The sequence below is a fragment of the Bombina bombina genome, chromosome 4 (assembly GCF_027579735.1).
Source record: "Bombina bombina isolate aBomBom1 chromosome 4, aBomBom1.pri, whole genome shotgun sequence".
In the NCBI taxonomy this organism is placed as follows: domain Eukaryota; kingdom Metazoa; phylum Chordata; class Amphibia; order Anura; family Bombinatoridae; genus Bombina; species Bombina bombina.
Window position 1 is genome coordinate 918307561 of NC_069502.1, and position 17291 is coordinate 918324851.

The 17291-nt window shown below is 35.3% G+C and overlaps 1 protein-coding gene across 1 annotated transcript in view; it reads left to right on the forward strand.

Moving 5' to 3' along the window:
• The window catches only part of RASGRP3 (RAS guanyl releasing protein 3), a 295306-nt gene that overhangs the window by 213589 nt on the left and 64426 nt on the right, over positions 1-17291 (forward strand). Inside the window, exons 5-9 of the mRNA XM_053711867.1 lie at positions 1131-1262; positions 10121-10268; positions 13168-13341; positions 15519-15635; positions 15961-16236. Coding sequence (XP_053567842.1) covers positions 1131-1262; positions 10121-10268; positions 13168-13341; positions 15519-15635; positions 15961-16236 — 847 coding nt within the window. The remainder of the gene's footprint in view (positions 1-1130; positions 1263-10120; positions 10269-13167; positions 13342-15518; positions 15636-15960; positions 16237-17291) is intronic.

Below are 17291 nucleotides of genomic sequence, written 5' to 3' on the forward strand. Positions count from 1 at the left end.
CATCTAAAAATACTTTTTTTAATAATGTAAGTAAATTTGAAATGGAAAGTCTACCTGTTCTATCTGAGTCATGTTCACTTTTTACTTTAGTGTCCCTTTAAATTTAAAAAGCTTTTACTATGGTTTTACTTATGTTTTTTAGTGATAACATATTTTAACATGTGTAAATCCTTTACTTTCATATTTATGATATACTTTTTTTTTACTGCAGTGTCACTTTAAATAAAAAAAGATATTTTTTGATTATTGACAACTTGGGCACACACTTAAAGGGACACTGTACCCAAAAAATTTATTTTGTGATTCATATTGAGCATGAAATTTTAAGCAACTTTCTAATTTACTCCTATTAGCAAATTTTCTTCATTCTCTTGGTATCTTTATTTGAAATGCAAGAATGTAAGTTTAGATGCTGGCCCATTTTTGGTGAACAACCTGGGTTGTCCTTGCTGATTGGTGGATAAATTCATCCACCAATAAAAAAGTGCTCTCTCAGTACTGAAACCAAAAAAAAAGCTTAGATGCCTTCTTTTTCAAATACTGATAGCAAGAGAACGAAGAAAAATTGATAATAGGAGTAAATTAGAAAGTTGCTTAAAATTGCATGCTCTTTCTGAATTACAAAAGAAAAAATTTGGGTACAGTGTCCCTTTAAAAAAGGCTTTCTATCCTGTCCTATTGTATGTTAAAGGGATGGACGACCCCAACATTTCTTTCATGATTTGGATAGAACATATAATTTTAAAAAACTTTTCAATTTACTTCTATCGTCAAATTTGTTATCCTCTGCTGAAGAAACAGCATTGCACTACTGGCAGCTAACTGAACCCATTTAGTTAGCCAATCACAAGAGACAAATGTGTGCAGGCACCAATCAGCAGCTAGCTCCCACTAGTGTAGGATATGTGCGTATGTTTTTTCAACAAGGGATACCAAGAGAATGAAGCACATTTGAAAATAGAAATGAATTTAAAAGTGTAATAAAATAACATGCTGTATCTGAATCATTCAAGTTTAATTTTGACTTTACTATCCCTTTAATGAACTGTAAAATATTCCATCTACCTCTAATTATTTCTGATGTTCAGATCATTAAATTAATATGTCCAGTTTCTTATACCCTACTCCAGATACTGGATTTTGGAATTTCCTGCAGAATTCAATTTAGATTTGGGTCTCATTCGACTGACAGAAGAGTTCAGAGACCTAGCAATCCAAATGGGATATGAAGAGCACATTAATCTTATCGATATCTCAAGCATGTAAGTCGGCCACGGATTGTATATTTTGGTTTTAGGATTGGAACATTGTTTAGTACTGCTATATTATTATATTTCAATATTAGGTAATAAGCTACAGGGCCTGTATAAACAGAGGTCCTAACATCACTTATTGGTGATTTGGTTATCAAAAACTAATTTTGTGAGTTTAAATCATATGCTTCTTTTTTTTAGCAATTTGAATCCATAGCTCATTATGCCTTATACGACTTGAAACAGGGTGAAACACATAGGTAAAGTCCTGCTCAGAATGTGTAAGTATTGCAGTACCCAAGCGGAAAGGCTCCAGCTATTGGCTGCTACATGCAACTACTGCTCTTTATTGGATCGACAGACATTTTCTGCTTGGAAGCTGCAATTAGTTACCTATATGTGACCCCTTGCAAGGGTCACAAAATCACACATTTTCTTTCATGATTCAGATAAAACATATCATTTTAAACAACTTTCCAATGTATTTCTATGATCAAATTTGCTTAATTCTCTTAGTATATTTTGTTTAAGGAGCAGCAAAGCATTGGGAGGTAACTGAACACATATGATGAGCCAATGAAAAGAGACATATGTGCAGCCATCAATCAGCAGCTAGTTCTCATAAGTGCGTTGCTGTTCTTGAGCTTAGCTAGGTATGCTTTCAACAAAGGATACCAAGACAACAAAGCAAATAAGATAATTGAATTAAACTGCAAATTTGTTTAAAAAGACATAGTAACATAGTAGATGAGATTGAAAAAAAGACAGCAGTCCATCAAGTTCAACCTATACAAATCTAATATACTTACAAAAAAGCTCCAGTTAAGCTTAAATTAATCCCATTAAAAAGGTGACCCATTTAACACAAGCAATCATATCCCTGAATTCTGTTTCAAGCCAGAAATGTATCTTCACCACTTTTAAATGTAGCTAAGGTATTGACATTTACTACCTCCTTAGGTAATAAGTTCCACAATTTTATTGCTCTTACAGTGAAAAAAACATTAATCAGGATAAGACTGATATGCTACAGGAAAGTTTTTCTCTGTGAAAGGCACATGTTGAGCAAAAAGAGGCTGCTTCTTGGGTGATAACTAGCCATAAAACAAGCTATTATGATATTGTTCGTTCCCAGGTTGAGCGCTCTCTCTTTTTATTTGAAAAAACATTTCCATTGCAGGAGATTAAATCTCCTTTCCTTCAGCCTTAAATTGTGACCTCTTGTCACAAACAATTTTCTTGGAATCTATAGGAATCATAAGTATGACTTAACTGTTCCTATTAAAGGGATAGAAAGGTCAAAATTGAAATGTGCATGGGTGTGTTTCAATTTTAAATATAAATATTGTTGAAATATACTTCCATTTGCAAAACTGCTTCTAGTAAAAGTTTTCAGCGACATACGCACGTATCCTGTGAGAGACCATGCATTTGTATTCAAACACCACACCTTCTCAGAGAGGCAGCAGTGCCTTGTATGACACAAATTAAGCCTTCACAGACACAATACACACCAGCAGGGCACTCACAGCATATGTCCGTAAAAACATTAATAACTATTACTAGAATCATTGTTGCTAATGCAAGTATATTGCAAAAATGTTCTTATTTAAAAATTAATATGTGTCCATGCACATTTAATTTTTGACCTTTATATTCCTGTAAACACATACGGCTAGATTACGAGTTTTGCGTTAGAGGCTATGCGGTGCTAACGAGCAATTTTCTCTTACCACTCACTTACCTGCAGCGCTGGTATTACGGGTTTTTCTAAACCCATCGTTAAAAGACAAGAAGTGAGCGTTGAGCAAAATTTTGCTCATTACCGCACTACAATACCAGCGCTGCTTAAGTCAGCGGTGAGCTGGTTGTACGTGCTCGTGCACGATTTCCCCATAGGAATCAACGGGGAGAGCCGGCTGAGAAAAAGTCTAACACCTGCAAAAAAGCAGCGTAAAACGCAGCCCCATTGATGCCTATATATATATATATAAATAAAATGTATGTCTACATCTAACACCCTAACATGAACCCAGAGTCTAAACATCCATAATCTTACACATATTAACCCCAAATATGCCGCCCCCGACATCGCCAACACCTGCATTATATTTATTAACCCCTAATCTGCCGCTCCGGACACCGCCGCCACCTACAGCACATTATACTTATGTACCCCTGATCTACTGCCCCCAACATCACCGACACCTATATTATATTTTTTAACCCCTAGTCTGCTGCTCCCAATGTCAGCCACCACCTACCTACACTTATTAACCTCTAATCTGCTGCCCCCAACGTCGCCGCCACTATACTAAATGTATTAACCCCTAAACCTAAGTCTAACCCTAACACCCCCTAACTTAAATATAATTTAAATAAATCTAAATAGAATTACTATAAATAACTTCATTATTCCTATTTAAAATTAAATACCTATAAAATAAACCCTAAGCTAGCTACAATATATATATAATAACTACCTAGCTAAAATAAATACAAAAGTACCTGTAAAATAAAACCTAACCTAAGTTACAATAACACCTAACACTACACTATAATTAAATAAATTTACTAAATTAAATACAATTACCTAAATTAAATTAAATTAGTATAAAGTACAAAAAACAAACAAACACTAAATTACAGAAAATAATAAACAAATTACAGATATTTAAACTAATTACACCTAATCTAATAGCCCTATCAAAATAAAAAAAAGCCCCCTGAAAATAGAAAAAAACCCTAGCCTAAACTAAACTACCAATAGCCCTTAAAAGGGCCTTTTGCGGGCATTGCCCCAAAGTAATCAGCTCTTTTACCTGTAAAAAAAAATACAAACAACCCCCCACCAACAGTAAAACCCACCACCCACACAACCAACCCCCCAAATAAAATACTATCTAAAAAAATTGGATTGGAACAGCCAATAGAATGCAAGCTCAATCCTATTGTATAGGATTTTTTCTACCTTAATTCCGATTGGCTGATAGAATTCTATCAGCCAATCGGAATCTAAGGGATGCCATCTTGGATGACGTCACTTAAAGGAACCTTCATTCGTCGGGTAGTCGTTGGATGAAGAGGATGCTCCGCGTCGGATGTCTTGAAGATGCCCCCGCTCCGAGTCGGATGGATGAAGATAGAAGATGCCGTCTGGATGAAGACTTCTGCTTGTCTGGAGGACCACTTCGCCCGGCTTGGATGAAGACTTCTCCCGGCTTCGTTGAGGACTTCAGCCCAGTTGGATGAAGACTTCTGCCATTTCCTTGAGGATGGATGTCCGGTCTTCAGAACTGTAAGTCAATCTTCAGGGGGTTAATATTAGGTTTTTTTAAGGGTGTATTGGGTGGGTTTTATTTTTAGGTTAGGGTTTGGGCCTGCAAAAGAGCTAACTGCCCTTTTAAGGGCAATGCCCATCCAAATGCCCTTTTCAGGGCAATGGGGAGCTTAGGTTTTTTGGATAGTATTTTATTTGGGGGGTTGGTTGTGTGGGTGGTGGGTTTTACTGTTGGGGGGTTGTTTGTATTTTTTTTTTACAGGTAAAAGAGCTGATTACTTTGGGGCAATGCCCTGCAAAAGGCCCTTTTAAGGGCTATTGGTAGTTTAGTTTAGGCTAGGTTTTTTTTTTTATTTTGGGGGGGGGGCTTTTTTTATTTTGATAGGGCTATCAGATTAGGTGTAATTAGTTTAAATATCTGTAATTTGTTTATTATTTTCTGTAATTTAGTGTTTGTTTTTGTACTTTAGCTAATTTAATTTAATTTAGGTAATTGTATTTAATTTAGTACATTTCTTTAATTATAGTGTAGTGTTAGGTGTTATTGTAACTTAGGTTAGGTTTTATTTTACAGGTACTTTTGTATTTATTTTAACTAGGTAGTTATTAAATAGTTAATAACTATTTAATAACTATTGCACCTAGTTAAAATAAATACAAACTTGCCTGTAAAATAAAAATAAACCCTAAGCTAGCTACAATGTAACTATTAGTTATATTGTAGCTAGCTTAGGGTTTATTTTATAGGTAAGTATTTAGTTTTAAATAGGAATAATGTAGTTAATTATAGTAATTTTATTTAGATTTATTTAAATTATATTTAAGTTAGGGGGTGTTAGGGTTAGGGTTAGACTTAGGTTTAGGGGTTAATACATTTAGTATAGTAGCGGCGACGTTGGGGGCGGCAGATTAGGGGTTAATAAGTGTAGGTAGGTTGCGGCGACATTGGGGGTGGCAGATTAGGGGTTAATAAATATAATGTAGGTGTCGGCGATGTTAGGGGCAGAAGATTAGGGGTTCATAAATATAATGTAGGTGGCGGCGGTGTCCAGAGAGGCAGATTAGGGGTTAAAATTTTATTTTAGTGTTTGCAATGCGGGAGGGCCTCGGTTTAGGGGTTAATAGGTAGTTTATGGGTGTTAGTGTACTTTTTAGCACTTTAGTTATGAGTTTTATGTTACGGCGTTGTACCATAAAACTCTTAACTACTGACTTTTAAATGCGTTAGGACTCTTGACAGGGTAGGGTGTACCGCTCACTTTTTGGCCTCTCAGGAGAGACTCGTAATACCGGCGCTATGGAAGTCCCATAGAAAAAAGACTTTACGAAGTTTACGTAAGTCGTTTTGCGGTAAGGCCAAAGAAGTGTGCGGTGCCCCTAAACCTTCAAGACTCGTAATAGCAGCGGTAGTGAAAAAGCAGCAATAGGACCTATTAACGTAATCTAGCCGATAGGTAGCTAGGGTCATTAATGCATAAATTACAGGCTCTAACGAAATATTATGTGATTTTTGCATAAATATGTGCCTTTAATTCTGAAAAAAACACTGCATTTAAAGGGACCCAACCCCAATTTTAAGCAACTTTCTAATTTACTCCTATTATCAATTATTTTGTTCTCTTGCTATCTTTATTTAAAAAGCAGAAAAGTAAAGCTCCTAGGTGCAATGCGAATGTGACCTCGCGTTTGCATTTCACGGAAGCATTGCGCTCACGAGAGCGCGCTTCCATAGGCTCCAATGGGAGCCTTGTTCTGATGCTGTCATACATGACATAGAACCTAGCGCAGCGAAGAGGGTAAGTCGTGCAGAGATGGGAAGAAAATATAAAAATATATATATATATGAATATATACATATATATTGATGTGTTAATATGCGTATATACACATATTAACATATGAATATATATGCATATAAGCATATACTTATATATTTAAGGGAGCACACAGTTCCCATAGACTGTATGTAAAGGCACTTTTTCAGTTCCGTTTTTTTTCTAACATCCCATACCCGCGACTTTTGACCCCTAAAAACTGCCTAGTGCAGTGGTTTTTTATAAAGCGAAAAAGCTATAGTTTTTGTTCATAAAAAACTAAAAATACACTTTATTTTGGGGGCATTTGGGGCACTTTTAGAAAATAAACTAGAGATCTGATCTCTGGTTAATTTTCTGAGTGCTAATTGCTACCGCAAGTCTGCGAGCTAGCGGCAGCAATAACCAGACACTTGTAATGGCTGGTTATTTATTGCGTGCCTGCAAACGGGCGAATTTGCCATTTTTGGGCGTGTGATAAATTAGCGCTCCACTCGAAATCTTGCCCAATATGGGCAGTATTTTTTTTTCCTTATAACTGGGTCTGTGTATAGAGCTCACTATTTATTAATAACCATAAATAAAAACTTTTCTTCTGAACTAATCTTGGGATTTTTAGAGTCTTCCTGCGATTCAGTGCCGACTATTAACCCTTACAGCTACTGACTCCTCCACCGTAGACCTGCCTACAACAAGATCCCCTCACTTAAAGGGACACTGTACCCAAAAATTTTCTTTTGTGATTCAGATAGAGCATGCAATTTTAAGCAACTTTCTAATTTACTCCTATTATCAATTTTTATTTGTTCTCTTGCTATCTTTATATGAAAAAGAAGGCATCTAAGCTTTTTTCTTGGTTCAGAACTCTGGACAGCAGTTTTTGATTGGTGGATGAATTTATCCACCAATCAGCAAGGACAACCTAGGTTGTTCACCAAAAATGGGCCGGCATCTAAACTTACATTCTTGCATTTAAAATAAAGATACCAAGAGAATAAAGAACATTTGATAATAGGAGTAAATTAGAAAGTTACTTAAAATTGCATGCTCTATCTGAATCACGAAAGAAAATTTTTGGGTACAGTGTCCCTTTAAACTGACCCTAACCCTAAGACCCCCTAAACTGATACCTACCCTATAAACCACCCACCCCCCAATGTGATGGCGGTTGTGGAAATGTAGGAATTAAATGCAATGGTGAGGGTCTAACAGGTTTAGGGGTAGTTAAGGGGTTAATAATGCGAGGGCAGCAGTGGTTGGATAATCACACTTTTTTTTTTTTGATAATTTTTTTGTGCCTTCACTAAACATTGACTACTTTATTTGTGGCAAATGAATGCAGAACCGGTCATAAAATTATCGCTAAGCAGAAAAAAATATTCTTGTGCTACATGTGTAATGAGGTCCACAGTCATCTAGAATCTGTAATGCAAAATGGTATTTCCTATCAAATTAGAGCATATATCATTTTTACATTAAAATGGCCCTTTAAGCACTGCATAACAACATTTCTGCATTTTGTTAGCAAAAAAATAATTGTTTTGCAGTCCAGTGACATAACTCTTGAGTAGAGTATTATTTATCTTATCTCAATGGATATGGCCATGTGGAATATTACAGTTCTTGGGTTCTGATATTTTTAAGATTTATTCCAGCTCCCCTGGTGGAAGAATAAAAACATAATTGTTAGAGTTAAATTACAGAAAAAGCAGGCAAAATAAATGTTAAAAACGTATTTTACAAACTTTTTTGTATATGCATATTTAATGATCTTGAGCTTGATGTCCCTTTAAAACTCTTTATCAGTCTTTGGATTATCATGTCTAGTTGAAAAGAATTGTACCTTACAGCGGCGTACACTAGTTTACATAATCAACATATAATAATACTCATAAATTATTATTCAAAATAAAGGAGACTCTACAAAGAAGGTTTTGATTGGGTTTCAGAGAAAGCTTGCCTTACACTGACTAAATAAAGCGCCAGTGCTTTTTCCTGTTGCACATCTATTTTAGGAAGGCAGTGATAAGTACAAACCTTTGAAATTGATGGTTTCTTAAAGGGACAGTATACACCAATTGTCGTATAACTGCATGTAATAGACACTACTATAAAGTATAATATGCACAGATACTGATATAAAAATTCAGTATAAAACCGTTTAAAAACTTACTTAGAAGCTTCCAGTTTAGCTCTGTTTAACAGGTTACTGGAACACCCACAAAAAGTGGGAAATATCAGACACTCCCCCCTCCCCCTTCCTTTGCATATGAAAAGACCTTTACACAAACAGAAGCAAGCTTGATAGGTATACGTCAGTATTCTTCTAAAACTTTGGGGCTTGGTTAGGAGTCTGAAAAAATTAGAGCAATGTTATTTAAAAATAAGCAAAACTATCCATATTTAAAAAAACTAAAACTTTATGGGCTATAAATAGATCATCTACAAAACATTTATGCAAAGAAAAAACGAGTGTATAATGTCCCTTTAAAGGACCGCTAAATGCAGTAGAATAATTATGCATAATTAACAAGTGCATAATAAAAAGACAATAACACTTACTCTGAATTTCACAGAAGTAGTAGATTTTTTTCTGGCAGATGTATTTTTTCTCCCTGTATCATGTGACTGACATCAGCCAATTACAGACTAGTGAGCTTTTGCACATGCTCAGTGAGGAGCTGGTGCCCTGTGAGCTTTTGCACATGCTCAGTAGGAGCTGGTGCCTCAAAAAGTGTGCATATAAAAGGATTGTGCAAAGTTTTGATAATTGAAGTAAATTTGCAAAGATTCTTAAAATGATGTGCTCTTTCTGAACCATGAAAGTTTAATTTTGACTGAAAGGGACTGTAAAGTAAAAAATCATAAAAAGCATGCAATTGTAAACAACGTTACTTCTTTTACCACATGTGCTTTGTTCTCTTGGTATCCTTTGCTAAGGAATAAACCTAGGTAGGCTAAGAAGCAGCAGTGCACTACTGGGAGCTGGCTGAACACATTTGTGAGCCAATGATGAGAGGCATATATTTGCACCCACCAATCAACAGCAAGTTCCCAATAGTGCATTGATGCTCCTGAGCCTACCTAGGTATGCTTTTCAACAAAGGATTCAAAGAGATTTATGCAAATCAAATAATGAAGTAAATTGGAAAGTTGTTTAAAACTGCATGCTCTATTTGAATGATGAAAGGTTAAAGGGACACTCAAGTCAAAATAAACTTTTATGATTCAGAAAAAGCATGCAGTTTTAAGACACTTTCCAATTTACTTCCATTATCTTTTTATATGCACACTTTCTGGTGCACAAAATCCTACTGAGCATACAGGGTATATGTATACTAGTCTATGATTGGCTGATGTCTGTCACATGATACAAGGGGCCGGTAAATGGGACAAAAAATTAATTTGTCACAAAAAAATCTGCTGCTTATTTGAAAAGTAGGTGTTAAATCATTGTCTTTTTATTATGCAAATGTTAATTATGCTATTCTACTGCATTGAGTGATCCTTTAATTTTAGCTTTATTATTCCTTTAATTTCCATTACCTTGAAACATAGCTAACATTTTTACAGTTTATAACTATTGTCTAAAAATAGGCTTCCAAAGTATGGATTTGTGGTTTACCAATATTAAGCATTGTTTTTATGATGAATTACTGGAAAAGTCTCTAGAGAAACAATGGCACATTCACAAATAACAAGTTAGTATAAAAGGTTACTGGAAACGCTCGAATGGTGTGAGGTAACTGTGCCCATTATCACTCTTGTTGCAGACCATCATATGACTGGATGAGAAAAGTCACTCAGAGGAAAAAAATATCAAAGAAAGGAAAGGTCTGTCTGCTGTTTGACCATTTGGAGCCCATTGAACTAGCAGAACATCTAACTTTTCTGGAATATAAAGCATTCAGAAGGATATCAGTAAGAACATTTGCTATTTTCTGAGATATTTATAAAATGTTATACATTTGATGTAAGAATATTTTTTTCCATTGCATCCACATGATTCTCTATTGAACAGGAAAAAATCAAGCACTAATTAAATGGAAATTAAATTAAAAAAATATTTTCAGCATAGCACTTACTGTTATTGAGTGCTCTATATGCTTGTCTTTTAAGACTTTATTTGAACCTCTATTAACATGGGCTTTATATCGTTGCATTATGGGTAGTATATTATGTTATTACTATTATTGGGTGTCAGAGTGTAGGACTTACTCCATTTATTAATAACCAGAACTACAAGCTTTTCTTCTATTAATCTTGGGGTTTGAGAGTCTCACTGGGATTCATTGTTGACCTGTGTGAACAAGGTCATGAAGGCAAGCTTGTTTATAGACATCTACTGCTCTCCTAGCCAGCTACCTACCAAAGTCTTTTTCTGACTTGAAAAGCTACCCACCCATCTGGGAAATAGCAGAGACCACTCTAAACCTCTGGGCCAAGCTGCTATATAATAGGAGAAGATGAGCCACGCATCTGCTTGACAAGAGGCTATTTCCCAATTGTTGTGCAAAACGACTTTTGATTTGTTGTGCAGTGCTACCCAGTGGCATAAAGGATGAACAGCCCAGAGTTGGACAACAAACTTCCCCTAAACAACCAATAGGAAGCCGTAGGAATTGGATTTTTAAGCACTTTTACATAAACCTAAGCAGTATTATTTTTTTTAAAGTTTGCTGTCACTTTAATTAAAGAATTTAAAAAATGTATATTTTAAAGTAATTGTTCTGAACTTGGCTATTATTTGGCTTTCTTTTAGATGATATTCAAATTGTTTAAATTATCTCACTTACATCAATAATAATATCTGGATTTCCTACACTCCAATTGTGTGAGAGGCAGCCAATGGAATACAAGAACATCATACAAAAGTTGATTCCTTATTGTTGATGCCTGCCTTGTGTACTTACTTGCAACTTGGGAAATTGTGTATAATTACCAACTTTGTGGCATTTTATATCAAAATATATTTTTATAAACAATTAATGATGAAACAATCATATTTTGCAAGTTTCATTTTTTTTAAATGGTGAACATGCGGTAGATTAACATCCCCCAAAAAAGGCCAAGTTATATCATGCAAAAATGGCTGACAGATGAACAAGATACTGAAAAATAATTTGAAAGCATGTTTTTTCTTATGGACTGTAAAATTGAATTGAAGGTAGCAGTGCAAAGTATCTAACCATTTACTGCTGTGGGAAGTAATTTGAAAACATATTCTGATAAATTGGAATGAGTTTGAATGAAATAAAAAAAAACGTTTATCACTCTGTTTAAGCTTCTGGAAAGCATTAGACTAGACCACAAAATATTATAGATCATTGTTGGTTATCCAAAACAGAGCTATGTGGTGTCTAAGCTACATGGCGAGGGGTGGATGTCATACTTGTCACTTTTCCTTAATTTCCCATGATAACTCTGGGTGTTGGCTACCTGTCCATTTAAATAATTGTCCCTGTAGTCTGCCCTTTACCTGTTCTGAGGAAAAGGCAGTGACAAGAATGCTGAATAATCTATGGAATATAGGCATGTATACTAGATGCATATCTATTTGTGGCTGCAATGCCTGGTATTTTAATGTAAATGATGAGAACTAAGGGGTGCATATATTACATCTAGGCCGGAGGAACCTGTTCCTGATCTGTTGATTGTATTTGGCCCCTGGATGATAGCCATTTAAACAAACTATAACACAATCCAGTAGTTTAGAAAATTGGAGGTTATTATCAGCTCCCATTGAAGTCAATGGGAGCGGAAATTTTTATAATTTGAGTACAGTTAACACTGAGTACATTAATGACTTTCGGCTTTTATCACTTTCCTTGGTCTAAAGAGTAAGAAAGCAATGCTACAAAATGTGAAACACTTAAAACACACATATATTCAATAAATAATTAAGAACTATGTTGACTCTTATAAATATGAATATAAGCATATTACATCTTGCAATTTAATTTATTAAAGTAATAATTTATTATTCATAATAGTATAACAAATATTGTTTAAAATTAAGAAGAAAATATATGAAATAAACATAGGGGAAAATTGATTAATTTAGTACATATTTACAAATATACAGCATATGCATGCCTGTAATGGCTACGTCTTTCACAGGTGAGGGTTGCAAGTGCCAGTTACATATTTTATACCATTTTGTTAGAGTTACTAAGCAACATACTCAGAAATCTATCAAGTAGCTGAAATGAAATGAATATGGAAGTAGGGTTATGTTTAAAGGGATATAAAACCCCAACATTTTCTTTTATGATTCAGACAGAGCATAGACTTTAAAAAAAATTTCAAATCTACTATTATCAAATTAGCTATATTGCTATATTGCTGATATATTGTGCTTCCGACACGTGCACGCTCCTGAGTTTATGTCTCTGTTTTTCAACAAAAGATACTAAGAGAATGAAGGAAATGTGATAATGGAAGTAAATTAGAATTTTGTTTACATTTGCATGTTCTATCTGAATCATGAAAGAAAAATTTGGGTTTCATTCCCCTTTAATATCTGACAAAATGATTGTGCATTTGTAAAATGGAAAGAGGAAGTAAATCTTAAATGTAATTCAGGTGAAAAATGGAAGCTGAAACTTCTTCACATCAACCGAATCTTTGAGGTTCACTACTTCCACTAGTAATGTAAACTTTGCCTACAATATTATACAGCATATTTTTAAAGCTGAATTGTGAAACATCAAATTAGGGTTAATAGTGTGCTATTAGTTGTACACAGAGATTTCTTTCTAACTTCAATATAGATTTAAGAAACTTTTACTTGACAAAATTTTTCTAAATTTCAATTTAGTTTACAGATTACCAAAGCTATGTCATCCACGGTTGCTTGGAGAATAATCCAACTTTGGAAAGGTCGATTGCTTTATTTAATGGAATCTCTAAATGGGTCCAGCTTATGGTTCTGAGCAAGCCAACTCCACAACAAAGAGCAGAAGTTATAACCAAGTACATTAATGTTGCTGAGGTAAAAGCAAGATTTGTGGAACTGGAGATATATATACATACCTTTCAACTGTCCAGCATCCTGCGGGAAGTGAGATATGGCACACTTTCGACCCGTAACCCCTGGATGTCCGGGTTTAAAAGGACTGGCCAAGCCCCGCCAGTGACCCACCCACATACAACCACAACCTACCCAGACACGCCCAGGGGCCACCCAAAATCCCATCCCTCCTGTAACCCACATAAAAAAAACCCAGTGGCCTACTGCCCACAAGATTTTAAACTCACAAATGGTCTGGCAGATGTTGAGAGGTGTTTATATATATATATATATATATATATATATATATATATATATATATATATATATATATACATTCAGTGCCCTATACTAATATTGGCACCCTTGGTAAATATGAGCAGATAAGGCTGTGAAAAAAATATTTTATTATTTACCCTTTTGATATTTTGTTAAAAAAATACACAAACATATTCTGCTCTCATGGATATCAAACAATTGCAAACACAACACAGGCTTATCCAAAAAAAAAAAATATCTTTATTCCACCATCAGGGCAATAATTAAGAAGTTCCAGTCAGCTGGAAATATTATAAATCAACCTGGAAGAGGATGTGTGTCTATATTGTCTCAACACACTGTGAAGAAGATGGTTTGAATGGTTAAAATATCTCCAAGGATGACAGCTGGAGAATTGCAGAAGTTAGTTGCGTCTTGGGGTCAGGAAGTCTCCAAAACTACAATCCGACATCACCTACATCACCACAACTTGTTTGGAAGGGTTTTAAAGAAAAAAGCTTCTACTCCCATCCAAAAACAAACTCAAGTGTCTTCAGTTTGCCCGACACTAAAGGAACTAAAAATGGGATCGGGTTCTATGGTCAGATGAAACCAAAATAGAGCTTTTTGGCATTAAACACCAGAGGTGGGTTTGGCTCACACAGAGAGGTGGCCATATAGAAAAGTACCTCATGCCCATGGTTTAATATAGTGGTGGCTATTATATGTTTTGGGGCTGTTTTTTTGCCAGAGGACCTGGACATTTTGTTAGGATACATGGCATCATGGACTCTGTCAAACATCAACAGATATTAAATGAACACCTGACTGCCTCTGCAAGAAAGCTTAACATGGGCAGTGGTTGTATTTTCCAGCAGAACAATGATTCAAAACATACATCAAAATCTACACAAAAATGATTTACTGACCACAAAATCAAGGTCCTGCCATGGCCATGAAATTTGAAAATTCCAGCACCCTGGAGAAGATGCACATCACCTTAGGGCCACTGTCAAAAGACCCCAATCAAATAGTAGAAAAGGCAAGTAGGTGACAGCAAAATTAATTTATTTCAATGTTATATAGACAAACAAACAGGCAACGTTTTTGGAGACAATCGATTAGTCATGGCATGGCTAAGGAATTGTCTCCCGAAACGTTGCCTGTTGTCTTGTCTATATAACATTTAAATAAATTGATTTTGCTGTCATCTACTTGTCCATGACTAAGGAATTGTCTCCCGAAACGTTGCCTGTTTGCTTGTCTATATAAAATTGAAATAAATTAGTTTTGCTGTCACCTACTTGCCTTTCCTGCCATGGTCATCCCAATCCCCTGACTTGAACCTCATAGAAAACCTCTAGGGTGAACAGAAGAGGAGAGTCCACCAGCATCAACCTTGAAATTTGAAGGATCTAGAGAGATTCTGTATGGAGGAATGGTCTCAGATCCCTTGCCATGTATTCTCCAAACTCATCAGACATTATAGGAGAAGACTCAGAGCTGTTATCTTGGTAAAGGGAGGTAGCACAAAGTATTGACTAAAAGGTTGCCAATAATTGTGCACACATATATTTAGCAAAGATTTTCTTTTTTGGTAAACTTGTGTTGTGTTTGCAATTGTTTGATATCCATGAGAGCATTAGAGTATTTTTGTTTAATTTTGAACAAAAGATCAAAATATAAAACAATAAAGATAATTTTTCACAGCCTTCTTTGCTCATATTTAACAATGGTGCCAATATTAGTGGACGGCATTGTATGTGTGTGTGTGTGTGTGTGTATATATATATATATATATATATATATATATATATATATATATATATATATACATATATATATACAGTATATATATTGGACAGTATTATTTAATTAAATTGTGGATTTTTTATTTTCAGAAATTATTGGATCTCCAGAATTTCAACACATTGATGTCTGTGGTTGGTGGTCTGAGCCATAGTTCCATATCACGTCTCAAGGATACTCATTCACACCTGTCTGCAGAGGTTACAAAGGTATGAAATATGACATAGATGTAGAAGTTTGGCTCAATACAAAATACACTTCTATTATCCAATTTACTTTGTTCTTTTGGTATCCTTTGATGAAACACATACCTAAATAGGCACAAGGGCAGCAATGCAGTACTGGAAACTAGCTGGTAATTGGTGGCTAAGCACATGTCATTGGCTCACCAGATGTCTAGATCCCATTAGTGCATTGCTTCTCTGGAACATATAATCAGTTACATTTTTTACTTGCCCAGGCTCAACTATTTATAATATTATAACCCACAGATTTTAATGTATAAAATGATCTTAAAATGGTTTCTCATGGCAGGTCTGGAATGAAATGACTGAGCTGGTCTCTTCGAATGGAAACTACTGCAACTATCGCAAAGCATTTACAGAGTGTGAAGGTTTCAAAATCCCAATCTTAGGAGTTCACTTAAAAGACTTAATAGCTGTGCACGTTATTTTTCCTGATTGGGTTGATGAAAGTAAAGTAAACATCGCGAAAATGCAGCAGTTGTATTTTACCCTCAATGAGCTGGTTTCTCTTCAGAGTGTCTCACATCATCTAGAAACGAGTATGGATTTAATAAACCTATTAACGGTATGCATTTCATTAATTCTTCAAATACACTATAGTTTGCAATTTAACACCTAGATTACGAGTTTTGCGATAACAGGGGTGCGGTGCTAACGAGCAGTTTATGTTCACCGCTCACTTGCACACAGCGCTGGTATTACAGGTTTTTAGAAACCCGGCGTTAACCGCAAAAAAGTGAGCGAAGAGCAACATTTCACCTCAATACCAGCGCTGCTTACGGTAGCGGTGAGCTGGCTAAACGTGCTCGTGCATGATTTCCCCATAGGAATCAATGGGGGAGAGCCGGCTGAAAAAAAACCTAACACCTGCAAAAAACCAGCGTTCAGCTCCTAACGCAGCCCCATTGATTCCTATGGGGAAATACTTTTTATGTCTACACCTAACACCCTAACATGAACCCCGAGTCTAAGCACCCCTAATCTTACACTTATTAACCCCTATTCTGCTGCCCCCGATATCGCTGGCACCTGCATTATATTATTAACCCCTAATCTGCCGCTCCGGACACCGCTGCCACCTACAATATACTTATGAACCCCTAATCTGCTGCCCCCAACATCGCCAACACCTACATTAAATTTATTAACCCCTAATTTGCCGCCCCCAATGTCACCGCAACCTAACTACATTTATTAACCCCTAATCTGCCGCCCACGTCGCCACCACTATATTAAAGTTATTAACCCCTAAACATACTGTAAGTCTAATCATAACCCTAACCCCCCTAAATTAAATATAAGTTTAATAAATCTAAATAAAATTACTACAATTACCTAAATAATTCCTATTTAAAACTAAATACTTACCTATAAAATAAACCGTAAGCTAGCTACAATATAGCTAATAGTTACATTGTAGCTAGCTTAGGGCTTTTTTTTTATTTTACAGGCAACTTTGTATTTATTTTAACTAGGTACAATAGTAACTAAATAGTTATTAACTATTTAATAACTACCTAGTTAAAATAAAGACAATATTACCTGTAAAATAAAACCTAACCTAAGTTACAATTACACCTAACACTACACTATAATTAAATAAATTCCCTAAACTAAATA